Genomic DNA, 21,675 nt, shown 5'->3' with positions numbered 1-21,675 from the left:
TCTCATTTCGGGTTTTAAGTTTTGTCGAGCCAGCTAATGCAAAGAAACTCTGGCTATGGGCAACTTGCTTTGTATTACACCCCTCTGATGAGCACCCTGGTTTTGAAGACATTTAAAAGTATGAGGTTTTGCGCTGAGGCAGTTTTTTTTAATTTTGCAGCAATGCATTTTTATTATTTCTTCAGTAACTTCTCTGAAGGTGGTATAAAATGCCTCAAAATATGTTTTAACAGTTGCTGTTTCCACCAGAATATGTTTTCCTTTGGCTCTAAGCTGTTTAATGTCAAGAATCTGACATGTTTTCTAATTTAATTTCATCCCTTTAAGCCTGTAATCTACCTGGTACTCCTTCAACCGAGATTTGAAATAAATTAAAAGCCAAAACTCTGCAGGAAAATAAATGTTTCATTTTATTTCAGTTTTGTGAAAAATTAACAACATTAACACCTTTACATAGGGGTGGTGGTGACCTTTTTAGTTTCTCCTGTCCACAGAAAGCCTGTGATGAGTTTCATTTGTCTCTAAGGCAGGTTTTTCTGCTGAGTGATGTAAAGTGAAGGCTCGTTGAAGAATAGTGATCATACAGTCAAGATGTCAAAAGCAAACACTTCTTACAAAGAGAAAGCTGGGAAAAAAAAAAACGCTGCTCATAGGCACATTTGACAAGTGAAGTCTCTAGTTGTCCAGGTCTGAACCACCATCACTACATAGACACATCTTTTACTTATTTAAAGGACACATCCTCTGCACAAACACGCACAGTTTCAGTTGTTTCAGTGTATGAAACAACCTGTTGAAAGACATTTGGCACATGCTGTTCATGTCAATAAATACTGTTATTTAAATGTTACTGAGACACATAAAATCAGCCGATGAGACATCTCATCTGTGGGATGGGGTGCAGATAAAGGCTCTCTGTTAGATAATCTGTTAAAGTTTCTCTGAACAGTGCTGCAGCAAGGTCTATATACAAATAGTGAGCTGCTGAAGCAGTGGCATGTGACAGTACAACTACTTCCTCAGAAATAAATCACGTCTTTTCAAAGGCTAAGGCATACACTGACATCCACAGATCCTGGAATAGTATGCACCTTAATTAAAAACCTGCATATAGAGATATCTATTAAAAACCTTTTTTGCCTTCTTGTACAGTAAGTAAACATTACATTTTTTGGCACTGACACTGGAATCAACATGACTTTTAATTTGACAGTGAAACACTAAATGCAAACAAGCCATGACACTACAAATAACACAGTATTAACTTTAGGTTTCTGGGGCCTCGTGACAGAAAAAAAATCCTAACTGCTTGTCCTCCCTTAAATTTCAAGGACTGAAAAAATCTTGTCTTCATATTACAGAAGCACTTCCTAAACTCAGAAGACTGCCTGTGTCCTTGGCAACGGCTGTCTCACTTGTCACTATAATGGACAAGTTAAAAAAATGGGTGTTAAACTTAGGTTTTTATGGGTCAGAGGTATTAAATGTGTTGGTGGAGGAAAAGGAAATCCCATCAATCAGCACACTGATAAATTAACCATCTTGGCAGTCAATACATATCCATTAATATATGGTCCAAGAAATATAAAGTGCCATTATATGTTTTGAGTAGTAGGGAGAGTCACAATTTCAATATTAAATGGAAAATCGATAGAAATGAGCTTTCAATAATCAAAATCAAAGGCAAACTCAGTGATTCTCCTCCAATTTTTTCTAAATGCATTTAGGAAACGTTTCTGTAATACCAAATATCCTAAATGGCATCCTAAACTGACAAGAAATAGGATTTCAGACATAAGAATTTTCTGTAATGAGGCCCCTGGTTTTCTACATCATGGTCACAGAGGACATACTGTACATTTTATCGCCACAAAATGCAAAACCAACTGACTGTAAAGTCTGTTAAGTGACAGCTGTTTGCTACTCAAAGCAGCTCTTTCTCTGCAAATCACATTTGTCTTTTAATATCCAGAAGTCCATGAATGTATATGGCTCATTAAGGTCAATTCCAGCATGAAGAAAGGCCATCGGCTGTTGTTATAACCCAGTCTGTGCAGGTGATAAAACGTTCCAGGCACAAAGTAAATTCTGCAGCACTTGATTATTTTTGTGTAGACAACAAACTCTGGCTTTCAAGTGTGATATTGGTGTAAGGTTGTGGCTGAAAATTAGGCTTCATCTTTCACTGCTGTCTGTCTGCAAATGCCGGGGTGAACTGAACAAGTCATGCTTTGATTTGACCTTTGGCTGAAGAGACACTCATGCTCTGACCTCATTCACACACTGTAACAACCTTAGCAGCAACATTAGACAACAATGCTGTCACATGTTACATTTGCAGTTGGCTTATATTTCCTTTGACTACGGTACAAAAGTCACATTGATTGCTCCTTTTGTAGTTTCTATTTGCCTTTGTAAGTTCAGTGATTCCTTTTTTTTAATGCACAGTGTTTGCAAAGATTCCACCAACTTCACTTAACAGGTATCCTCCCGTTGTCCATCTCTCTTTATCCAAACATCTGGCAGGTCTGGTTTACTGTTGGGTATGATGACAACTTCTTCGCTCTGACTGGTGCGACCTTTATTGCAACTCTCATAAACAGTTTCTTTCAGTGAGAGACGAAGTGTGTCTCTCTTCCCGTTTAGATGTCCTGGCTGTAGCTGAACCTCGTCTTCTCCTTCGTTGTGCTGCGTGCTGGAAGGCCCCGGTTCAATATCACTCAGGCACGTTTCATTAGAGTCCTCCAGGCCCTCGCATGAGCTCTGAGACTGGGAGGAGAGGTGCCCTTTATTGGAGTGACGATGGCGATGGAGACTCTCCTCTGTGGTTTGTTCCTCTTTGCAGGGAGACGGCTGGTCGATGGTCTCCAGTGTGTGGCTGATGATGGTCTCCTCTAAGCTGGAAGATGAGGAGAATGATGTATTGCTCCAATGCTTCACCCCACCAGCCTGACCTCTGCAGGTTTTACACAGCAGCTTGTCTTTAGCTACATCTTCTACAGGCCGTAGGGTGTTTTCTTTGTACGGAGATGAAGTCTGGAGGGCTGGAGGTGCTTGGCAGATCTTATGTTGATGGCTGCACATTTCCTCGTTGTCCCCGTCCATGCCTACATCTTTTCCGCAGTACTCGATCTCATCGGACAGCACAGAGGGTCGGTTGGACAACTTACTGGTGCAGGTGCTGTTTTCAAAGCTGTCACTCAGTCGATAGGCCAACGGCTGCAGCTCGTACTGCTCCGGGCCCAGGCCCCCGCCTCCTCCTCCTGCCCCAGTCTGTTTCTGTCTTTGCTGACGCTGGTGGTTGGGGTAGAGATAGCCACCTGCCTCTTTGTCATAACTCCTCCTCACTCGAGATCTGCCAAAGGCCCCGTTAGCAGCAGCCAAGGCTGATGAAGACCCAGGGTCTGCTGCCGAGCACGAGGACAGCGTGCCATCGGTGTGATCTGAAAAGCACGGCAGCGTGATCTTCCCGCAGTTTTTCTGGGGTCCAAAAAAGCAGCAGAGGGACTGGAAAAAGAAGGTTGCAAATCCACATGCTACACATTTTACCAAAAACAGGAAAATCCCCAGTTTTCTGAACAGCAGGGCCGTGGCAGGTAACATGATGATCCCCATGGAGAAAAACGCACCAGAAACTATTGCTACAGGACAGCCCATCCTTTTAGTGGAGTGTGCTACTTTCCCGATTCTGTCTGAATGAGGAGCCAAGCTGTAAGATATACAGTAGTTAGCAACAAAGTCAACAGACAGCCCAGCTGCTGATGATATGAACAGAGCCTCGATGCCGCTTAGCTGCCATTCAAGAAGAACGAGGAGGCCGACGGTGACAAAAACACTCCCTCCTATGGCTGCAGTCCCATATATGCTCAGTGGAATATTCCAGGTAGTTAAGAGAAGCAAAGCAAATGTGAGAGCTACTGAGAACCCAGCTACGACCAGAGTCTCTGAGCTCAAAGACTGCTGTAGGTCGAAAAGAGACAGATGACTGATGAACCAGCCGTTCTCCAGCCCTTGCGGCGCTCCTGATATTTCTCTGTTGAACCATGTGAGGATTTCTCTGTAGAAAAGACTGGTTCTGCTGAAGTTGAAGCTGTAGAGGTATGTGGTTTTGAATGCCAACACGAGGGCCGTGACCCTGCCATCTGGCTGGAAGTACAGGCCTCCACTGTGGGCCAGATGGCCCTCGGCATACCTCTCCGCCAGCATCATACTGAGGCAGTTCTCAAAAACACTGGGAGGGTAGGGGAAAGGGATGTCATTACAGCAAAAATGGAGGGAGTCATCACTCTCTGAGCACCGTCGGACAGATACCCAGCGTATTAGCTGCTCCACAAGACAGATATTGTCTGTCATGTCTTTATCCTCAGGCAATGGAGGGGAGTAAAAGCTTTGGTTCTGAACCCGTCCACATAAGTCCCTCAGCCAAACCTGAGCGTCTGGTCGGCTCATGTTAAAGTCTGGGTCTAGAACCAAAGAGCTGTTGCTCTTGGGGTTAAAGTGATCGCCATTATCAGTTGGTTTGACACCCCAAACGAGCATCAATGTGACAGGTTTGTCCTCTCCATTCCTCTGTCTCTCAAACATGAACATGTGACGATACTCTGCATCGTATCTTTCAAAGGGGTGGCTGGAGCGGAAAAGCTGGGTGACTCTGCTGTCCAAGGTGGGAAGCTTCATGCCTGGGTCGATGCAGGACATATACGTGCCCCCAGCAGCAAGCACTGCAAACCAGCACACCCAGATGTACCTAAACTTCACCACACCACAAGGCAGGATTTTCATAAATAATAAGTTGGAAGTGTCTGTGAGACCTCTTTTTAATTCTCTCAGTTTCTGCCCGAGAGTGAAGAGGCATCGCTTGCGCGAGCTTGTATCCCAGAAGCCGCCGCCAGTGTTTTTGGAGCAGCATGGTTTCCACCCCTGCACCGCCACAGATGCAGAGGACGCCTCTGTGTATCGCTCACGGAGAATGAAAGAGCAAGGCAGCCACACCAACGCCAAGATCGAGCTGATAAATGAGGCGGTTCCCAGATAAACAGAGAAACATCTGATTGCTGTGATGCTGCTGAGATAACCGGAGAAAAATGCTGCGCTGGAGGTCAACCCTGACGCAAAAATCAAATAGCCCACTTCCTGCAAGGCTCTGTTTACTCTCTTCTCCAGGGAGGCTGAGGGATTCTGGGAGAGCTGCAGATTCCAGAAATCAGCAAAGATGAAAACCTGATTGGAGCAGCTTCCCAGGAGAATGAGAGCCGCTGTGAGATTGACCAGGGGGAAGAAAGTCAGGCGAAATGCTACTTTGTAGAAGAAATAAGCAGTCAGGAGGGAGCCGGTAATTGCTATTGCAGATAATGCTACTATGAAGAGAGACTGGAGATAAAGTGCCATCGTGAAGAGAAGAGAAACAACAGCCAGGACGGGGTAGACTGAATCTCTCGCTAGGTAGTACTTGAACAGTGTCTGCTTGATGCCGAAGTCCATGCCAGTGATGGTCGTGTTGTTGTGCGTTAGGTCCCTGCCCTCGAGACTGTGCATGTACATCTCCATCATGTGCTCTCCCTTGTCCACAGGTAGGAACAGAAGGCTGTACTTCAGTGTAGGGATCTGATATTCAACAGTCTGTGGGCCGAGAAAGTCTTTATCAACCAGGAAGTGCAGGATCTGGAACACAACGCGGGATTGTTTACAACGGGACGGGACAGAGGAGCAGCCGCCATGTTTGGGTCTTTCCACACAGGCTTCCACCAGATGTCCTTCATGATAGTACGGAGCACATTTCCGGAGAAGGTTCAGAGACTCAGACACCTGTTGTGAAAGAGAGAAAATGAATATATTCAGTTGTGTTATAGTGTAGTGTTGTAGATTACATTATCATCTTTTGTACCCCACTTTTCCTACATTATCAACTTCAAGTTGAAGGAAAAGTTTTGGACATTTATGTGATTCCTGGCAGAAAGTTCGACGAGAAGATTGTTATCCCTCTGATGTCTGTATGACAATGTGCCATTTTACAGGGACTGATGTGCCAGATTATTAATTGGCTGGGACCAGTTGCCAGGCAACCAGTGGAGTTTCCAGGAAGTCGCTACTCCCAGCCAAGAAATGGTCATGTCTAGAAGGGAACTCTAGATTTGTGAGATTTTCTGCACTTGAAAGATTTATACTTACTGTTTCTTCATAGAGGGTGCCTCCCACCAGGCTGTACGCACACCACAAATTATTTACATAATTTGTGTTTTGTGAGTAGCATGAAGGTAGTAGACTAACATTTTGTTATAGAACCCTGCATTATAAAATGATAAATATATGAACTTTGTATTATGTGACATTTATTCATCCATTTACATATTTTTTGTTTTACAAGCAGCATAAAGGACTTCAACTAGCATTTCATTATACATTTATAGTTTAAGAAGATGCTGAGTGTTTAGAATACATATGTAAAGTACTTTGAAGTTACTCAGTCACAGACAAAGATATATATAAGGTAATAAAATTAGTCTTGGGGTTGACCTTGTGCGACTGCAGAGACTTAAAACTTAGTTAGAGAAGCATCTCCAGGAGCATCTCATGGTATATCTGCCATTGCTGAGTCAAGCATCACTGTGCTGAAGTGCCCCTGCACGAGAGTTTCGCAGCTTTAGAGGGTTTCCCTCTAGACGCAACTCAAAGAAATAAGTCTACACATAACCAACCATAAAACACTGAATTTACGTTTTTGCACAGATTTTTGTGCAGATTACACAAACGAGATATAACATGATAATTTGCGAGCTGTAATGGTGCTAGTAATCTGATTTTGTTACCTTTGGTCGGAGACAGGCTCGATGTTTCCCCTTGTTTCCAGTCTTTGTGCTAAACTAAGCTGCGGGCTGTGGCTTCATGTTTACTGTACAGACACATGAGTAATATAAGCCTTCTCATCTAACTCTTGACAAGAAAGCCACTAAGTGTATTTCCCCTACATGTTGAACTATACGGTGCTGCAGGGATGCTGTAGTTTTGTAGGCCAACCTGGGAGTTCCCTCCACAAATTTTTTCATTGGATTTTGGATTACTGCAGAAAATTAGCTCTGTGGCAGACACAAGTTTTTGATGCTTGATATAAAAGAGCACAACTGTTCTGATTTTTGATGCATAAATGCAATCAAAAAGGCTAACATCAGGCTTTAATCAAACTACACCACAGTCACATGACTTCATATCAACACCAGAAAGTGACGAGTGTTCAGTGTGGTGACGTTTAATGTCCCAGACAACCTCTGTAGTCTTATTCATTTGTTATTAGCATTATGTAAAATCTTCAATTTTACTTCACATAGTCTGTGTTTATTTAGTTAATAACAAGAATTATAAAAACATATTTGAGCAATCTTAATATCTTAAAGTCCTCTTATCAGCTTTTTTTTATGCGTAAACTCCATCTGTGAAAGAAAACTGTGAGACACTGTTACAGAAAAGTTGAGATTATTTTATAAAACTACTATTTCCATGGTCCAAATTGAACTTTCAGGGTTAAATTTGTTTAATTATTTGATTTTTCACCTTAAATAACATGGACAGTTAACTTTCTTATCAGTCCAAAATGGGCTATTGCAATGTACTTTGTGTTTATAATTGCAGTTTATATAGTAATTTGTTTGTATGGTAGTTTCTAAAATGTGAAGAAAGTCTCAGTACCTGGTGTGAGGTGAGACTGAGACAGCAGGAGGCATTAGTGAGAACAGCCAAGTAATTCCCCAGAGACCAGCTTGGACAACAGCCGCTTCTGGAGGTTCCTTCAGCCTCCCCTCTCGAATGCTGCTGGCACAGATCCTGGAACTGAGCCTGGGAACGAATCTGTATCAGACGAGAGAAAAGGATTTTTTTTGAACACATGCCCAGTTTTGCAACAAATTGACAAAAAATGAATTCATTTGAGATGAGGCAATGCACATATAGTAGCGTTTTTAATTTCAGTAGAGGATTTAAATGTGAGTAAAGGTCTCAGGACATCAAAGAGAAAGAGTGAGATCTGACAGAAGAGATGAAGAAAGTAGAAAGACAGAAGAATGAGATGATGGAGAGCTGAGTAGATCAGAGCGAACCCTGGATTGCTCCATCTCACACATGGCGTGGATGGCCTTCAGACTCCACAGACTGGCCGAGTTTTCTGATCGAAACACCAACTGAGCCAAATGCTCGCCTGCACGGACAGAGACAGATGGTTTCAACATACAGGAACAAGATGACCAGCAGTGAATCAGCACTCGTTAAGACGGGTATAAATGCAGGGAAAATCTGCTAACAACAAATTTCTTGTGTGTTGTATCCAGCTGTCTGTGTTGAATAAAAATTAGGCTTCATAAAATGAAAACCTCAAGGCTTGAGGAGTTGCTAATAAATCCATTTAGGGAGCTTTCCGTGTATTTATAAGTCTTTGATCTACCAACACACTATTTCAAAGTAGAGCTTAAAGAAGAAAATCTGGAAAAACTCTTTGAAGTTACAACAAAAGCTTTTATTCACATCTTCTCACACATCTCACTATTTTTTTCTGTAAATTAGCATTTAACCAATAAGCTGTCACTGTCTTCATTAGTTTGCTGTGAGTGCTGATTACTCCCTCACAGGCTGGATGGCTTTGCCTTCAGCTCACAGTATTTACATAGTTGTTGAAGTTTCCCAGCTGCTGAACAGGCACATATCACATTTACATTTTTAAAATAATATTTCCACTTATTTTTTTTTTCCCAGCGTCTGCTCCGCTGAGTATATGCTGGAGCCAGCACATATTCTTCTTCTCTACTTTTGTAAACGTGACACAAAAAAAAGTGTCTGAAGTTATTCACACATTCAGTACTCCTCGTTCACCATGTAGAGATTTTTATGGAGAGGATTCTCTATATAGTGAAGAAGAAACCCTTTCAGAAACAACTCTCTGCACAGTTAATTGTGTCACTGCCTTTAAGTGCAGTGGATGATGGGATATAGTGCTTGGTTAGTTGGTTGCTTGGTTGACAATGCAGACAGCGCTACAAAATTGGTGAACTCTGTATGATTTAGTGGCTGATTTCATACACACCCTACAACTGACCCATCCAAAGTCCCACCCCTTTTCACTCTGTGCTCCAATAACGGCTGAGCAAGCTTGGTACCCGGCAGAGCCTCAGTCAGCGTTCTCCTTTCCTGTTTCCTTTGCTTGGATATGCTATGTGCTAGGTTCACCTATGTTGAAAAGAAAAAATTGAAGGTGATCACAAGCTGGTTGACATTAGCTAACTAGCTAGCTTACCTTGTACAATCGTTTGCCAGATATGTGCATCATTATCCAGCTGCTAGCAAGTTACATCTAATAGCTAAGGTTAGCAAAACACAAGCTAACTAACTAGCTAGCTAATATACACAAATTGTTAGCTAGCTAGTTAGCTACTGTTTTAAATTAATCAATTTAAGATGTGACTATATATAAGGTTGCTGTTGGGCAGAAATATATAACTAAGTAAGTAAATAAATTACAGAGTGAAAAATGGCGGGCCTTAGAAAGAGTCACTTTGGCTTGTGATTGTTGTTTTGATGTGGTTTATATTTTTATTGTTACTAAAAACAGTGTGGCAGAATTTTGAAGGATTTATTTATCGACAATGAATTTTATCGACGGGGATGAACTGATCAGGTTTGACCCACCTGGAGCATCGCAGAGGAAGGTCTCTGGAGATGAGTCTCTGGCCAGCATCCTCTTGATACGAAGCCTGGAGGAGTCCTGGCTGCCGCTGTCGTCCCCGCTGGCAGCTCCCCCAAAACTAGCACAGACAGATACACACAAATATGCACTTTTTTCCATCCTCAGTAAACACATACATCTGTTTCCAAAGCTGATGAAAGTGATACGTCTCACAATTAAATCGTTTTAATACAGAGAGAAAAATGTTTCATTGGCCACTTGCAACTAGATTATTAACACAACACTGACATATCATCTCCCTTTACGTTGCTTATTATACCTCCAGCAGTTACAAAGCAATATCATTATTCATTTGGAGTTCTCCACCGTCCCCTGAGGGAAATATGTGTCCCTTTGCTGTAAATGCTCCACTTTATCCACCAACCGGTTGCTAACTTTGTTTGGCGTTGTGTGTGTAGTGTACAGCGGTTTTATCAGACCTGTGATGAGGGCAGTGAGAGTGAATCAGACCAGTAAAGTTTGCGGAACCAAAACAATCTACAAACTAAAATGGAAGGAGTCTCTGTCTGTCTGTCCTTCCATTTTCTCAACAACTGTTCATCCGATCAGCTTCGCACTGGACGTGTACTGCTGAGGATGCAAGGAAGAGCAGTGTTGAGTCCAAGCTCTTGAGATCTATGAGACATATTTATAAGAGGTGTGTTACCACCCACAGAAGTACACGCTGTGTAGTCTACATGCTCGCCACAGTACATTCAAGAACAGATGAGGACAAAAAGAGCAGAGAGTGGAGATTTTACATTGCAGTAAAGTCTTGTAAGTTTACCATTTTGGAATAAACACTTTTGTTCCTGAACATAACCTGGTCCCAAAAAGCTGGCTGTTGTCATTGCTGATTATCTCATGCTTGCTACTACTTTAAGTTGAATGCCATTTTCGCTTGAAATGCCCATCTTTCATTATGTCTTGTGCATCACCATTCAATAAGAAGTTTGCTAGGAGACACAACTATATCACTGCAGTGGACCTAAGGAAGCACAGTGTCGTGTGTGATGCTGTTCGGATGAGCAGTTCTCACGAAAGCTGCAAGCAGTGATGCCAGAGGCTGAGCAATCAGCCTGCTCTGAACAGGGAACTGGGGCATTGCACGATGCAGAGTCAGGTGATAATTCTTAGTTTGCGTTATACATTTGATCATTATTAATAGAAAAACATTAATTAGAATAGCTCCAGTGGTATAATTTATTCAAACAAAATGTTACTGACTTTACATACTACTTAATTAATGTGTTCTTATGTCAATATTCTGCTGACCTTTTACTAAGCTGCTGTGGTAAAGGAGACAGAGTTTTCCCTGGGCCTGTGTTCTCCTGCAGCTCGGCCAAGCTGGACTGGCGAACTCCGATGTATGTTCCCCGTGGCTCAAAGCCCTGAAGAAAGAGCACACACACACACACACACACACACACACACACACACACAGTCACACAAACAGACATCAAAGCTTCAGACACTGTGTGGACATCGACATCGACGCACTGCAGCAGCTTTCTGAATGAATTAGCATCATGAGCACCCTATAATGTTGTCTGAACCTCCACATAAAAACACAGAGAATGAGCTTGTTTGGTAGATGAGTGTTTGATGTGAAGAACCACACACTCATACAGCAGAAACACTTGTGAAGCCGTTCTTTTGAAATCTTTTTGGATTCATCATTAATGATGCATTGTTGTGATTCACATGTTGCATTAGCAGAATTATGTCTTAATCAGTGTTTATCCTGAAAGCATGCATATAAAAGGTAAAAATTAAGATTAATTAAGATGACAGTGAGCATGATTTAATTCAGTGCGGTTCAATGAATGTGATATGACTGAAGTAAATGGAGAGATCATGAGCCTTTAGGGAAACAGTAATTAACACTCAGCCTGAGGTGGTGAGGGGGGGTTGTATTATAGACCTGACAGAAGGGTGAGAGCAGAGATACGTGTGCTGCACCACAGGACACCTCAGGATTAAATTTTACACACTCATTGCTTTTTTTTTTTTATGTGTGTATGACTGTGTGTGTGTGTGTGTGTGTGTGTGTGTGTGTGTGTGTGTGTGTGTGTGTTTGAGACTCACCAGCAGCGGGTCAGAGAAGTCTGGCAGTGGACCAATGAAGAGTCCGGCCAGTGAGCATCCCAGCAGCAGCATGGCACAACCCACCAACACTGCTAACGGATAGTCCACTATCACCTGGGAATAACTGCCAAGTAGAAAACCACAGAAGAAGAAGAAGAAGAAGGAGCTGTCAGTGACATGGAGGTAAAAATAATTACTATGATTAGCCAATCCTCTGGGTTTTAAAGGGAAAATTGGTTTCAGCACTTACTTTCTAAGGATGCAGTAGAGACCCCCATCCCTGTGAATAATTGAAAACATCATTATAAGAATGACTCAACACAAATTTGAGAAGGCTGCAACGCAAACGGCCCTTAAAGGGACAATTTAACAGTTTGAGAAATTCTCTTATTAGTTTTCTTGTCGAGAGTTACATAAGAGATGATACTGCTCTCATATCTGTTAAATGTGAAGCTGCAGCAAGTGATCAGTTATCTTAGCTTAGCACAGAGACTGGAAACCAGGGGAAACTCTGTCCAAAAGTAAAAAATATACTTGCCAGCACCTGTTCTCTACTTGTACAATGTAGTGTGGCACACATATTATAAGTCAGGGCTCTCTCTCTGTCTTAACTTTAAACTTGTTACTACTTTAAACTATTGAAGGGCTGCGCAAGAGCACAGGGACATCTTTGTCTGTGTAACCCGATCCACTTTAATGTCCAAATGAAAATGTAGGACAACTGAATACCGACAACAATAGTGGCATTTTACATCTTAAATATAACTCCGCCAATCTTAATCGTAACTCACATTACCTGCATATAAGGTGCGCCATATTATGTAGTTACAAATTTAACTTAAAGACCAGAATACAGCATGAACAATGTAATTACAATTAATTAAATTATCGATTCTAAATAATGAGCCTGAGAAAAATAAGGTAATCTACTAAATAAATCTTGTTTACTTCCTGTCACCCCTACAGTGATGTTACACCTCCAACCTCACAAAATCATATTAGAGTGCCTTTTCATCATTAAGTTAGTTGTTTCACGTTTCACAATTAGCTTTGTACATATTTTCATAGTATTTTCGAAACTATTTCTTTAAAAACTGACCTTACTGTCACCACGTGTCGCTGTGCCGGTTTCTGCGCCCCGCTTTCATTCGACCCGTGCAGCCAATGACATCTCACCGTGCCGTGACAAGACGTCTGATGGGCAGAACTACAACTGTGTCCCACTTTCGCCGCCACACCTCCTTCAGCATGAGGACCTGTTGTGTTTGAATGACAGTCGTGGCAGGTGTTTGCTTTGATTGGCCCGTAATGGCTGCAGTGGGGACATTTTCGGGAATCGTAGGCCTCAGCTTGAGGGCCCTGAGGGACCTCGAGAAGAAAAAAAGGACATAGACATAAAAGATTCTGTCTTTCCAATGACACACTGACTATTTTTGCTGCTGCCTCCCAAATACTGGATCTATTTCGAATCTTTTGAGACATTCTGACTCTGTTTTAATGGGTCTCCAAATATCTCTCCTAAACAGCACACAGTACAGTCGGTGCTCAGACTTACTTGGTGATAAAGCTGGCAGGAGGAAGAGGGTCTGCCGAGGTTGCTGCAGCTGTCACACAGCTCCCCTTCAGACTGGATGACTGTCAACTGGGCCTCAGTGCCACAGTCGCTGTCAGGAGGGCACAGAGACAGCGCCGGGATCTCACTGAGGAGAAGAAAAAGACAGACAGGAGCAGCAAAAGATGGGAGAAAGGGTGTGAAAAGATGAAGAGAGGGAAATTATGAAAATATTGTTGCAGGAGAGAAGAAATGATTGACAGATATTCAGGAGAGAAAGAGGCAACAAAGCTTTTTTTTAAGTAGAAGGTACAAAAGTTCAGTCTGTGAAACAGTGCAAATATCCGGACGGGAATGTTTAGAAAACTTAGGCATAACAATCTGTTTCTCCCACCACACGTTCATTGATTGACATCTCAGTTTTCTTCACTGCGTTCTTTCCTTGGCTTCAACTCATATTCAGCGAAGAGTCGAGTGGGCCAGCAGAACTAATGAGGTAAAGAATGGATTTCTGGGTAACACGCCGTGGCTACTGGAAGTACGGAGGCCCAATTAAAAAGGAAAGGAGGAGGGTATGAGAGAGAGTGAGAGACTGTTTTCACATCGTGTCACAGACCCCATTATGAGAGAGGTGGGTGGCTGTCGAGGATAGATAACATGAGAGTGAGTGAGGACTCATGGGTAATGACGGCAGCCAGGAGAACCCTGGAGTGACGCCTGTAATGGTCTGACTCTCCCGTCTGCGTTTGTAATGTATTCATTTCTCATTCCTGCAGTAAATGATGCAGGCTCACTTTATGAAACTTGATTAGCAATTTTAAGTTGCTCTGGGGATGGCGATGTTAGTTCAGATTAAAATAAAACTATTTGATAGGTCAACATGAAACTCAGACGTTATTGGTTCCCAGTAGACGAATCCTGACAGAGGAGGGACCAAGACATTGTTTTGCCAGTTACAAGTACGTCTCAAGTTTTTGCAGTCCCAAGTCCTAAACAAGTCATAATGCTCTCTTCACCGAATGTTATGCAATCTTAACAAATTCAAATGTCAAACTAAGTTGGAAGGTACTGTATCTTTCTGCATACTGCACATGTTTTTTTGTTCACTAACTCATAGTTCAGTAACATAATGTCTGTTCCTCTCTCTTGCAACTTGATTGGATGCTATCAGACAGGCCCAAACAATGTAGATCTGGGGAATGATGTCATCTTTGGGCTTGGGAGAAGGACACTCAAGTCCAAGTACAGTCACAAACCTCACAAAATTAATCAAATTTGTGAATCTCATCTCTCTCATCATCTCTGAATCCTACTGACTTTGGTGATTCCTGGCTTTTACACTCACACAACCATGATGTTGGTGTTTGTGTTTTTTTGTGAAAAGTCTCAACAATAATTGGATGAATTGCAATAAAAGTTGGTACAAACATTAATGTTCCTCACAGGATGAACTGTGATAACTTTGGTGATTATTGACATTTGTAGTTGTACTTAGTTGTACTGTACTTTGGCTTATGAATAAAATACATGCAAAACTAACAACATTAATTTTGGTCTCAGCTTTACTTTAGTTTTCAGTGCTACTAAGCAACTATTAACATGCTAACACACACTAAACTAAGATGATGAGCATATTAAACATTAGAGGACTGTCCATTGTTCTGACAGCCCAGTATTCTTAAAGCCTAGTAGTCCAAAAAATGTCCCACTGGACCAAAAGCCCAGATGTCTGACATATTATCCCGAAAACAATCACCCATTGCCCCGAAAGCCTGCTGTTCTGAAAATACAAACTGTCCCTGGAGTTTTTTTTCCTTCAATAAACTTTCTTACTGTATGTTGACATGCAAACATCTGATGATCTCAATCAGGTGACCTTCATCATCATGGTAACAATAGTCAGGTGACCGTTGTTATGGTGGAGTACCCTTTGCTGACATGGCAGCAAGAGTATGAAAAAATAACGAAAAAGACACGCACATGGGATTGGTGCTGATCACAAAAATGCCTGCATATATAGAGAGAGATCCGCACACCAACATGTCCTGTTTAAAGTATTTATTTATGTAATCTGTACTCATTTTTATTCATTTACTCATAATATTTTTTAGGGGTTAAATCTGATCACAGTCCTGCTTTTCAGTCAGATAGGATCATTTATTTCATTTTCATTTAACCTATTTCCAGGATTGAATGCAGAGGTCTGAAAGTCTAGAGAGTAAATAAACAAACTGAACCACTGAGTACTGCTCCAGTTGTGTCTCAGTAAAGGGGCCATGAGGTCTGTACAGTCTCGTCTACCACATGCTTGTTTTTCCACAGTAGACTGGATGCAACCGCACTTCCTGTCTTGTCACCACGGCAACGGAGTAAGTCAACAGAGCCTAAATGACCTCACACAGTTTTATTTGCAACCCATAATAAGGTGCACAGATGATGAGTAGTGTGTTGAATTGGTGGTTTGCAGTAGCAGAGGGATTGTGGAGCTGATTAATGGTGGAACTGAACCTCAGTATTTTGTCTTTGTATTACAATAAAAACGGTAACATGATCTAAATAATAAATAGCCTTCAGTGTACTCAGCAGCTCTTTGTCACAGAGCAAATGTTTGTCATCTAGTTTAACCTATTTAGGCTCTGGAGTGAGTGAGTAAATAGACTCATAAAAAGTATCTGGAAGTCAACACTGTTTCTATTGGTGCAGCACTGTAGACTCCATCCATCCAGATTCACTCCAGCAGGTTCAAATATATACTGAATCATTAGTAACTGTGTAACCTGCGCCTGGCAGCCTCCTCACTACAGAGTTCAGGATAATTAGTATGTAAGCCTATTACTCATCTTTGGTAGTTTCTCAAAGCACACACACACACACAAAAACACACGCACACACACACAAGGGGCGCAATTTGTGGAGCTTATCAATATTTCAGTGGCTGAATACAAAAATACACCCAGGAAGGTGTCACCGAGTCATTCCCCACACCCAGGAATAAAAAAAGACGGTTGCATTGTGCACTGATGTCGGACTGACATCATAAATCTGAGAATCATCAAGTGTGTAGAAGGTAAAACAAAGGGTCACACTCATTATTTGTAACATAAAGTAAGTTGCCAGTTTGAGTACAGGTACACCCATCTACACTTGTGTATGTATAATAATGCAGTCTAATACAACAGCGATGGCATAGAAATGAGGACGATAAAATATTAGAAACGTTGCAGAATAAAGCATTATAAGAACAGCACCACAATCTACAGCCTCCAGAATGGCCCAAAAGATGAATCAACACCTCTTCAAAACAGTTTAATCAAAAACTCAACCTTCACAAATTGTAACCTTCACTGAAGTGTATTAGACTGTTTTAATTTCAGCTAGGTGTACCAAATAACAACTGACTATATGAGGTGATGGATGAAATATTCATAACCACACTAAAAATACTCTTAGTCCTGCTTTAAAAAGTCTTAAAGGGTAATTCTAGCATTTTTAAACCTGGTCCCTATTTTTACTAACCTGACACAAAACAAAAACAAAACACTTGGCAGGTGATTGGATGAACCATCTGACATGTCTAACCTTCAACCAATCTGATCAACCCACCGAAGCGAACCTGAAGCCGCCTGGAATCGATAAAAGCCCTCAGTGCCGTTCTTTGCTCCTCTTTCAAGAAATACTCTCCAGTTCTGATATAGTTGATGATTTCGCAGTATCTATGCTAATCTCTTCAGGAGCCGCCATCGTTTGCTCGAGACAAATCGTTTCCATGGACACTTCTCATTGTTGGCGCATCTAAAACCACGCCTCTAGCTGCCAGTAGTCCCTCCATGGATGCTGACTGGCTGCACTACATCTGGTACGGACACAAATGGATAGCTTAGAGCCTGGCAAGATGGATTCTCACGTCATCGTGTAATCTCATGATCTCAAAATATGAAAAAAAAAAAAATAAAACAGGGCCCAAGTTTATAAATACCTGAATTACCCTCTAAGTCATCTCCGGAGTTGCACAAACCAGACGACCCTGGCTCTTTTCTAACAAGAATAAACTTAATCTCTGTTTCTGCCCTGTGCTTCTTATGGGACTTGTGCAACACAAATAAATTGATTGAGGCAGTGGTAGACCAACAACTCCCTTGTTCTGTGAGGTTAAATGACTGTTTTTGTCAAAGGAGTCCGGTGGCTTTGGATCGAGTCATATAAAACGGCTTCACTTTCCCGTTTGAAAAGGTCTGTCTCTGTGGGATCCTTTCCTTTAGTGTTGGCAAAAACAAGCATTTTTTGTCGACATGCTTTGACAGACTTATTAGCCACCAAGGATTGTGTTAGAGCCATTGCAGCCCAGCTAAGGTGATCTACTGGACCAAATCCAAATTTCTTTTTTACCAGTACATAATCATTATCAGCTAAATGCAAGTAAAGATAGTCAATGGAGACAAAATGGCCACTGGGAGTATACTATTGTAGTTGGCTGAGCTGGAGCTAATTTTCACTGTTTACATTCTGTGTTAGATTTCATAATCTCCTCCTTTGGTATGTAATTGAGGTTCATTTTATTTCCTTCTTACTGAGGTCCAAACTAACTTTAAGTTAATTAAAACTAAGTAAATGTTATGAGCATTAATCCAGACTGTAACAACAGTGTTTAAGGACCGCTGTAAGGCATCAGAATTACTCCAGCAGGGAGAATCACAAAATATCTAACAAGCTAAAGACTGTCAGCTCTCCTCTGTCTTTCCCACTCCCTACAGCACGTCTCTTTCATCAACTCTCTGGATGCCAGTTAGTGTCATGTCCTCAGACATCTCCTAAAGCGCCAATCACACATGAAAAAAGGACAAAAGCTCAGGCTGTATGCAGGAGACAACTGTTAACCTTCCTCAAAAGGGAGCTGCTTTCTGCGGGGGTGTTATTCAGAGGAAGAACTCTTGAGGGTCTGCCTTCCAGCTATAGGAAAAGAAAACCAAGAGAGGATCCTTCTCGGAGAGACGAAACATGGCCTGTTGCTGAGCTAAAGGATAGCAGGCCTCAGCTGTTTGCAGCTCCGCTGTCATGTTTGAAGCCCCTTGGCCTTTTTTATATGCAGCAGCAGAGTGAGTGACAGGGTGACATCCGTGACCCAGAGAGCCGAGGCTGATGACACCGAACAGATCTTACAAAAGTCAGCTGGAGTTTAACGGCGACAGAGGGACTGTGCTGTTGTGCTGCTACTGCATGCACTATTATGCTTCAAAGGCAAGTCATAAAAGCATAAAAGCTTGTTTATATGGGGACATATGGAAGTCTATTTAGTGTGTTATGTCTCAGTATCTCAAAATACTGAGAAACTTTCTCAAACTAATGCCTAGATATCTCAAAATGTCTACTATATATATAGCATCTAAGCCCTTATTTTCAGTTTCTCACTATTTTTTAGATACTAACTCATTATTTTGAGACACTAACTTATTATTTTCAGATATTAACTCATTTTCAGCTAATATTTCATTATGTTGAGATGGTAATTCACTCATCTGAGATAATAGCTCGTTATTTTTGAGAAACTAACTCATTATTTTGAGTGAATACTTCATTATTTTGAAATATTTACTGATTCATTTGAGGTAATACCTCATTATTTATCATAGTAATTCCTTATTTAGAGAGTTTGCCGTCATTCTGATATATTAACTCTTTCCTTATGAGGTACTAAGTCATTATTCTGAGATACCAAGTTATTATTTTCCATATACTAACTCATTATTTTTAGAGTTTCTCATTATTTTTAGATACTTATCCATTGTGTTAATACACTAGCTCATTATTTTGATATACTAACTCAATTTTGACATACCTACCCATTATTTTGAGATTTCTTATTAGTTTGATTACGTTTCTCATTATAATGGCTTACAGGGTAATTTTTTCATCACATTAGTGGAAATGGGTTTTCATAATGCTAAATCAAAGAAGGCACTGAGAGCACTAGCTCTTATTTATCACCTTGTAAAATACTGATGTACAGTGTGATCTTTTGCATTAACTATTGATACGTGACCTGGAAATGTTGTGATTACCCAACACAAATTGTTAAAAGTAACTTCAGCACATTACCATCTCTTTCAGCAGTACAAACAGTCCGTAACAAAATCAGGAATAAATGGTGTAATAATGTTGAAATGACAGTTATAGTAGTGTAATGTGAAAAAAAAAAAAAAAAAAAAAACATATCCAGGACATAAATCCTATTGTCCACAGCAAAAACACAGCTGGATTGAACAATACTCACGTCGACCACAGGAGGGTAAAGACACACTCACGTCTCCTACTGTAGATCTCATTTAATTTCTCTACAGTAATCAAGTTACACACTAAGCAGCAGAGATATCGGACATGAAAAAAAACAACCCACCTCTGGCAAGCCTCCTGAATTTCCCTTTCATCTGTGGGAGAATCATCCATCACTATCGCATCCGTGCTTTCTCCTATTATCGAGCAAGCCTCCATCTCCCTCCTGGTTCTGCTTCAAAGCTGATTTTTTAGAGAGGCAGTCATGAATTTCCTGATATTTCTGAATCGGGTAAACGGAACAGCCTCCATCTGCCCAGACGAGAGTCCACGAGGATCAGAGGTACAGTACGGGCTTGTTTCCCAGGCTGATACTACAGAGCAGCACCGGGGCTGTGGGGGTTAATCTGCCCCGAGCTGCGCGCTGATTGGCGGAGCCGCGGTGATGCTGAGGACGCTGCCTGGTCGCTGTCCAACCGGCCTCGGTGCTGGAGCACAAAGTGACGGAGAGTGTGCATCAGTGGCTGCTTAATTGGCTCGGACAGGAGCTACAGCTGCTGTTTAATGTACGCTTATGAAGGTGCACAGACAGTTATAATGTGTTCAATTAAAACAATCAGTTAATTGGGACCTCCAGCTGGTGCTAAATGTGCTGCAAACAGTTTTACCCCTGTCAGGACTGATGAGATGAAGTCAGCTGAACACAATTATCTACAATTTTCTCTATTTTCATCTATACCCAGGTTTGGGAGGATTACTTTCAAAATGTATTCTGATACAATTACTAATTACCTGTCAAAGAATGTAATCCAAATATCACAGTATTAATGTAATTTATTACTGTCCATTACTTTTAGATTACCTCATTACCAAATAAGATGAAACTGTTGAGCCTAAAAGGTTTGATGTTTGTTGTAGGTTTATTAATTGTTTGTCCAGCTATTCCTTCCTTTGTTATGTGCAAATGCATTTTTTAGTAATAGTGGTAATTACACAAATTAGAATTTTCTTTATTACATAAAGTCATATATGAACTACAAGTGCTCAGGGATGTCATTATCCATATCTGTATCTATTCTACCAACAAAATGATCTGTCTCCATATCTGTATTTGGATAGAAGACCAGAGATGGGTGTAGCTTATATCAGAAATCATGTTTAATTGGGCAAATGTTTTTTTTTCTCTAATTTAACATTTACTGACATTACAACTGTTGTGCCTCCAAAGCACTAAAATGTTGATTAATTATGAAACAGATTTTTACACACGGGCGGCACGGTGGTGCAGTGGTTAGTACTCCCGCCTCACAGCAAGAAGGTCCTGAGGTTCGAATCCCCCAGGTGGCTGGGGCAGGGCCTTTCTGTGTGGAGTTTGCATGTTCTCCCCGTGTCTGCGTGGGTTCTCTCCGGGTTCTCGGGTTCCTATCCCAGTCCAAAGACATGCATGCTAGGTTGATTGGTGACTCTAAATTGCCTGTAGGTGTGAATGTGAGTGTGAGTGGTTGTCTGTCTATGTGTCAGCCCTGCGATGAACTGGCGACTTGTCCAGGGTGAACCCCGCCTCTCGCCCAGTGTCAGCTGGGATAGGCTCCAGCCCCCCGCGACTGTATGTAGTATGTCAAGTATGTCAGACAGACAATGTGCCTACATTAGGCTGTAACACGGTGTTACAATTGCCTCTGATCTTGCACTCATGATAAAATCTTGTATGTTAGCTAACAACAGCATAGTTTGTTCATGTACATTTCTAACCAATAATCTAGAAATAAAAGGTTTGTATTTTTAAATTTGCAGTTGTCTAAACTTTAGACAGCGAAAGGAAATTACTGTACATCCAAAAAGTAACTTTCATTTTTTTTTGTTGAAAAGTTCTGCAGAGGTGAAATGATCCTGCTCCTGTTCCTTCTGAGCATGTGCAGAGTGTCATCACTCTAGCTTGTTTCTGATTGGGTGTGTTTTACAATTACCCCCTGTTACAGTTGCCCCTGGTCTCCCCTACTTGTACCAGAGTATTTCCATTGTATGCTACTTTGTACTTTGACTGCACTACATTTCAGAGGTAAAT

General features: G+C 41.4%; 1 protein-coding gene across 1 annotated transcript; it reads right to left on the bottom strand.

The window, feature by feature from the left end:
- Positions 1 to 385: 385 nt before the first annotated feature.
- Positions 386 to 20,247, bottom strand: disp2 (dispatched RND transporter family member 2). Its single transcript, XM_084742417.1, has 10 exons — positions 19,735 to 20,247; positions 13,347 to 13,491; positions 12,891 to 13,159; positions 12,042 to 12,071; positions 11,792 to 11,915; positions 10,979 to 11,094; positions 9,667 to 9,782; positions 8,088 to 8,185; positions 7,681 to 7,839; positions 386 to 5,805 (listed from the first exon to the last, which is right to left on the bottom strand). Exons 1-10 carry the CDS (start codon positions 19,827 to 19,829, stop codon positions 2,476 to 2,478), a joined length of 4,482 nt encoding a protein of 1,493 aa, XP_084598543.1. The 5' UTR covers positions 19,830 to 20,247; the 3' UTR covers positions 386 to 2,475.
- Between the last annotated feature and the right edge of the window lie 1,428 nt (positions 20,248 to 21,675).

Source organism: Lutjanus erythropterus, chromosome 18 (assembly GCF_056507025.1).
Source record: "Lutjanus erythropterus isolate fLutEry1 chromosome 18, fLutEry1.hap2, whole genome shotgun sequence".
In the NCBI taxonomy this organism is placed as follows: Eukaryota; Metazoa; Chordata; class Actinopteri; order Lutjaniformes; family Lutjanidae; genus Lutjanus; species Lutjanus erythropterus.
Note: the sequence above shows the minus strand (reverse complement) of the source record. Positions and strands in the feature narration are given on the sequence as shown.

Coding starts and splice junctions, on each gene's coding strand:
- disp2 (XM_084742417.1), bottom strand. CDS start 19,829: ATGGAGGCTTGCTCGATAATAGGAGAAAGCACGGATGCGATAGTGATG. Junction 13,160..13,346: donor CCTGCCAGCTTTATCACCAA/GTAAGTCTGAGC, acceptor TTTCTTCTCGAG/GTCCCTCAGGGCCCTCAAGC. Junction 9,783..10,978: donor CCACAGCAGCTTAGTAAAAG/GTCAGCAGAATA, acceptor TGTCTGTGCTAG/TTTTGGGGGAGCTGCCAGCG.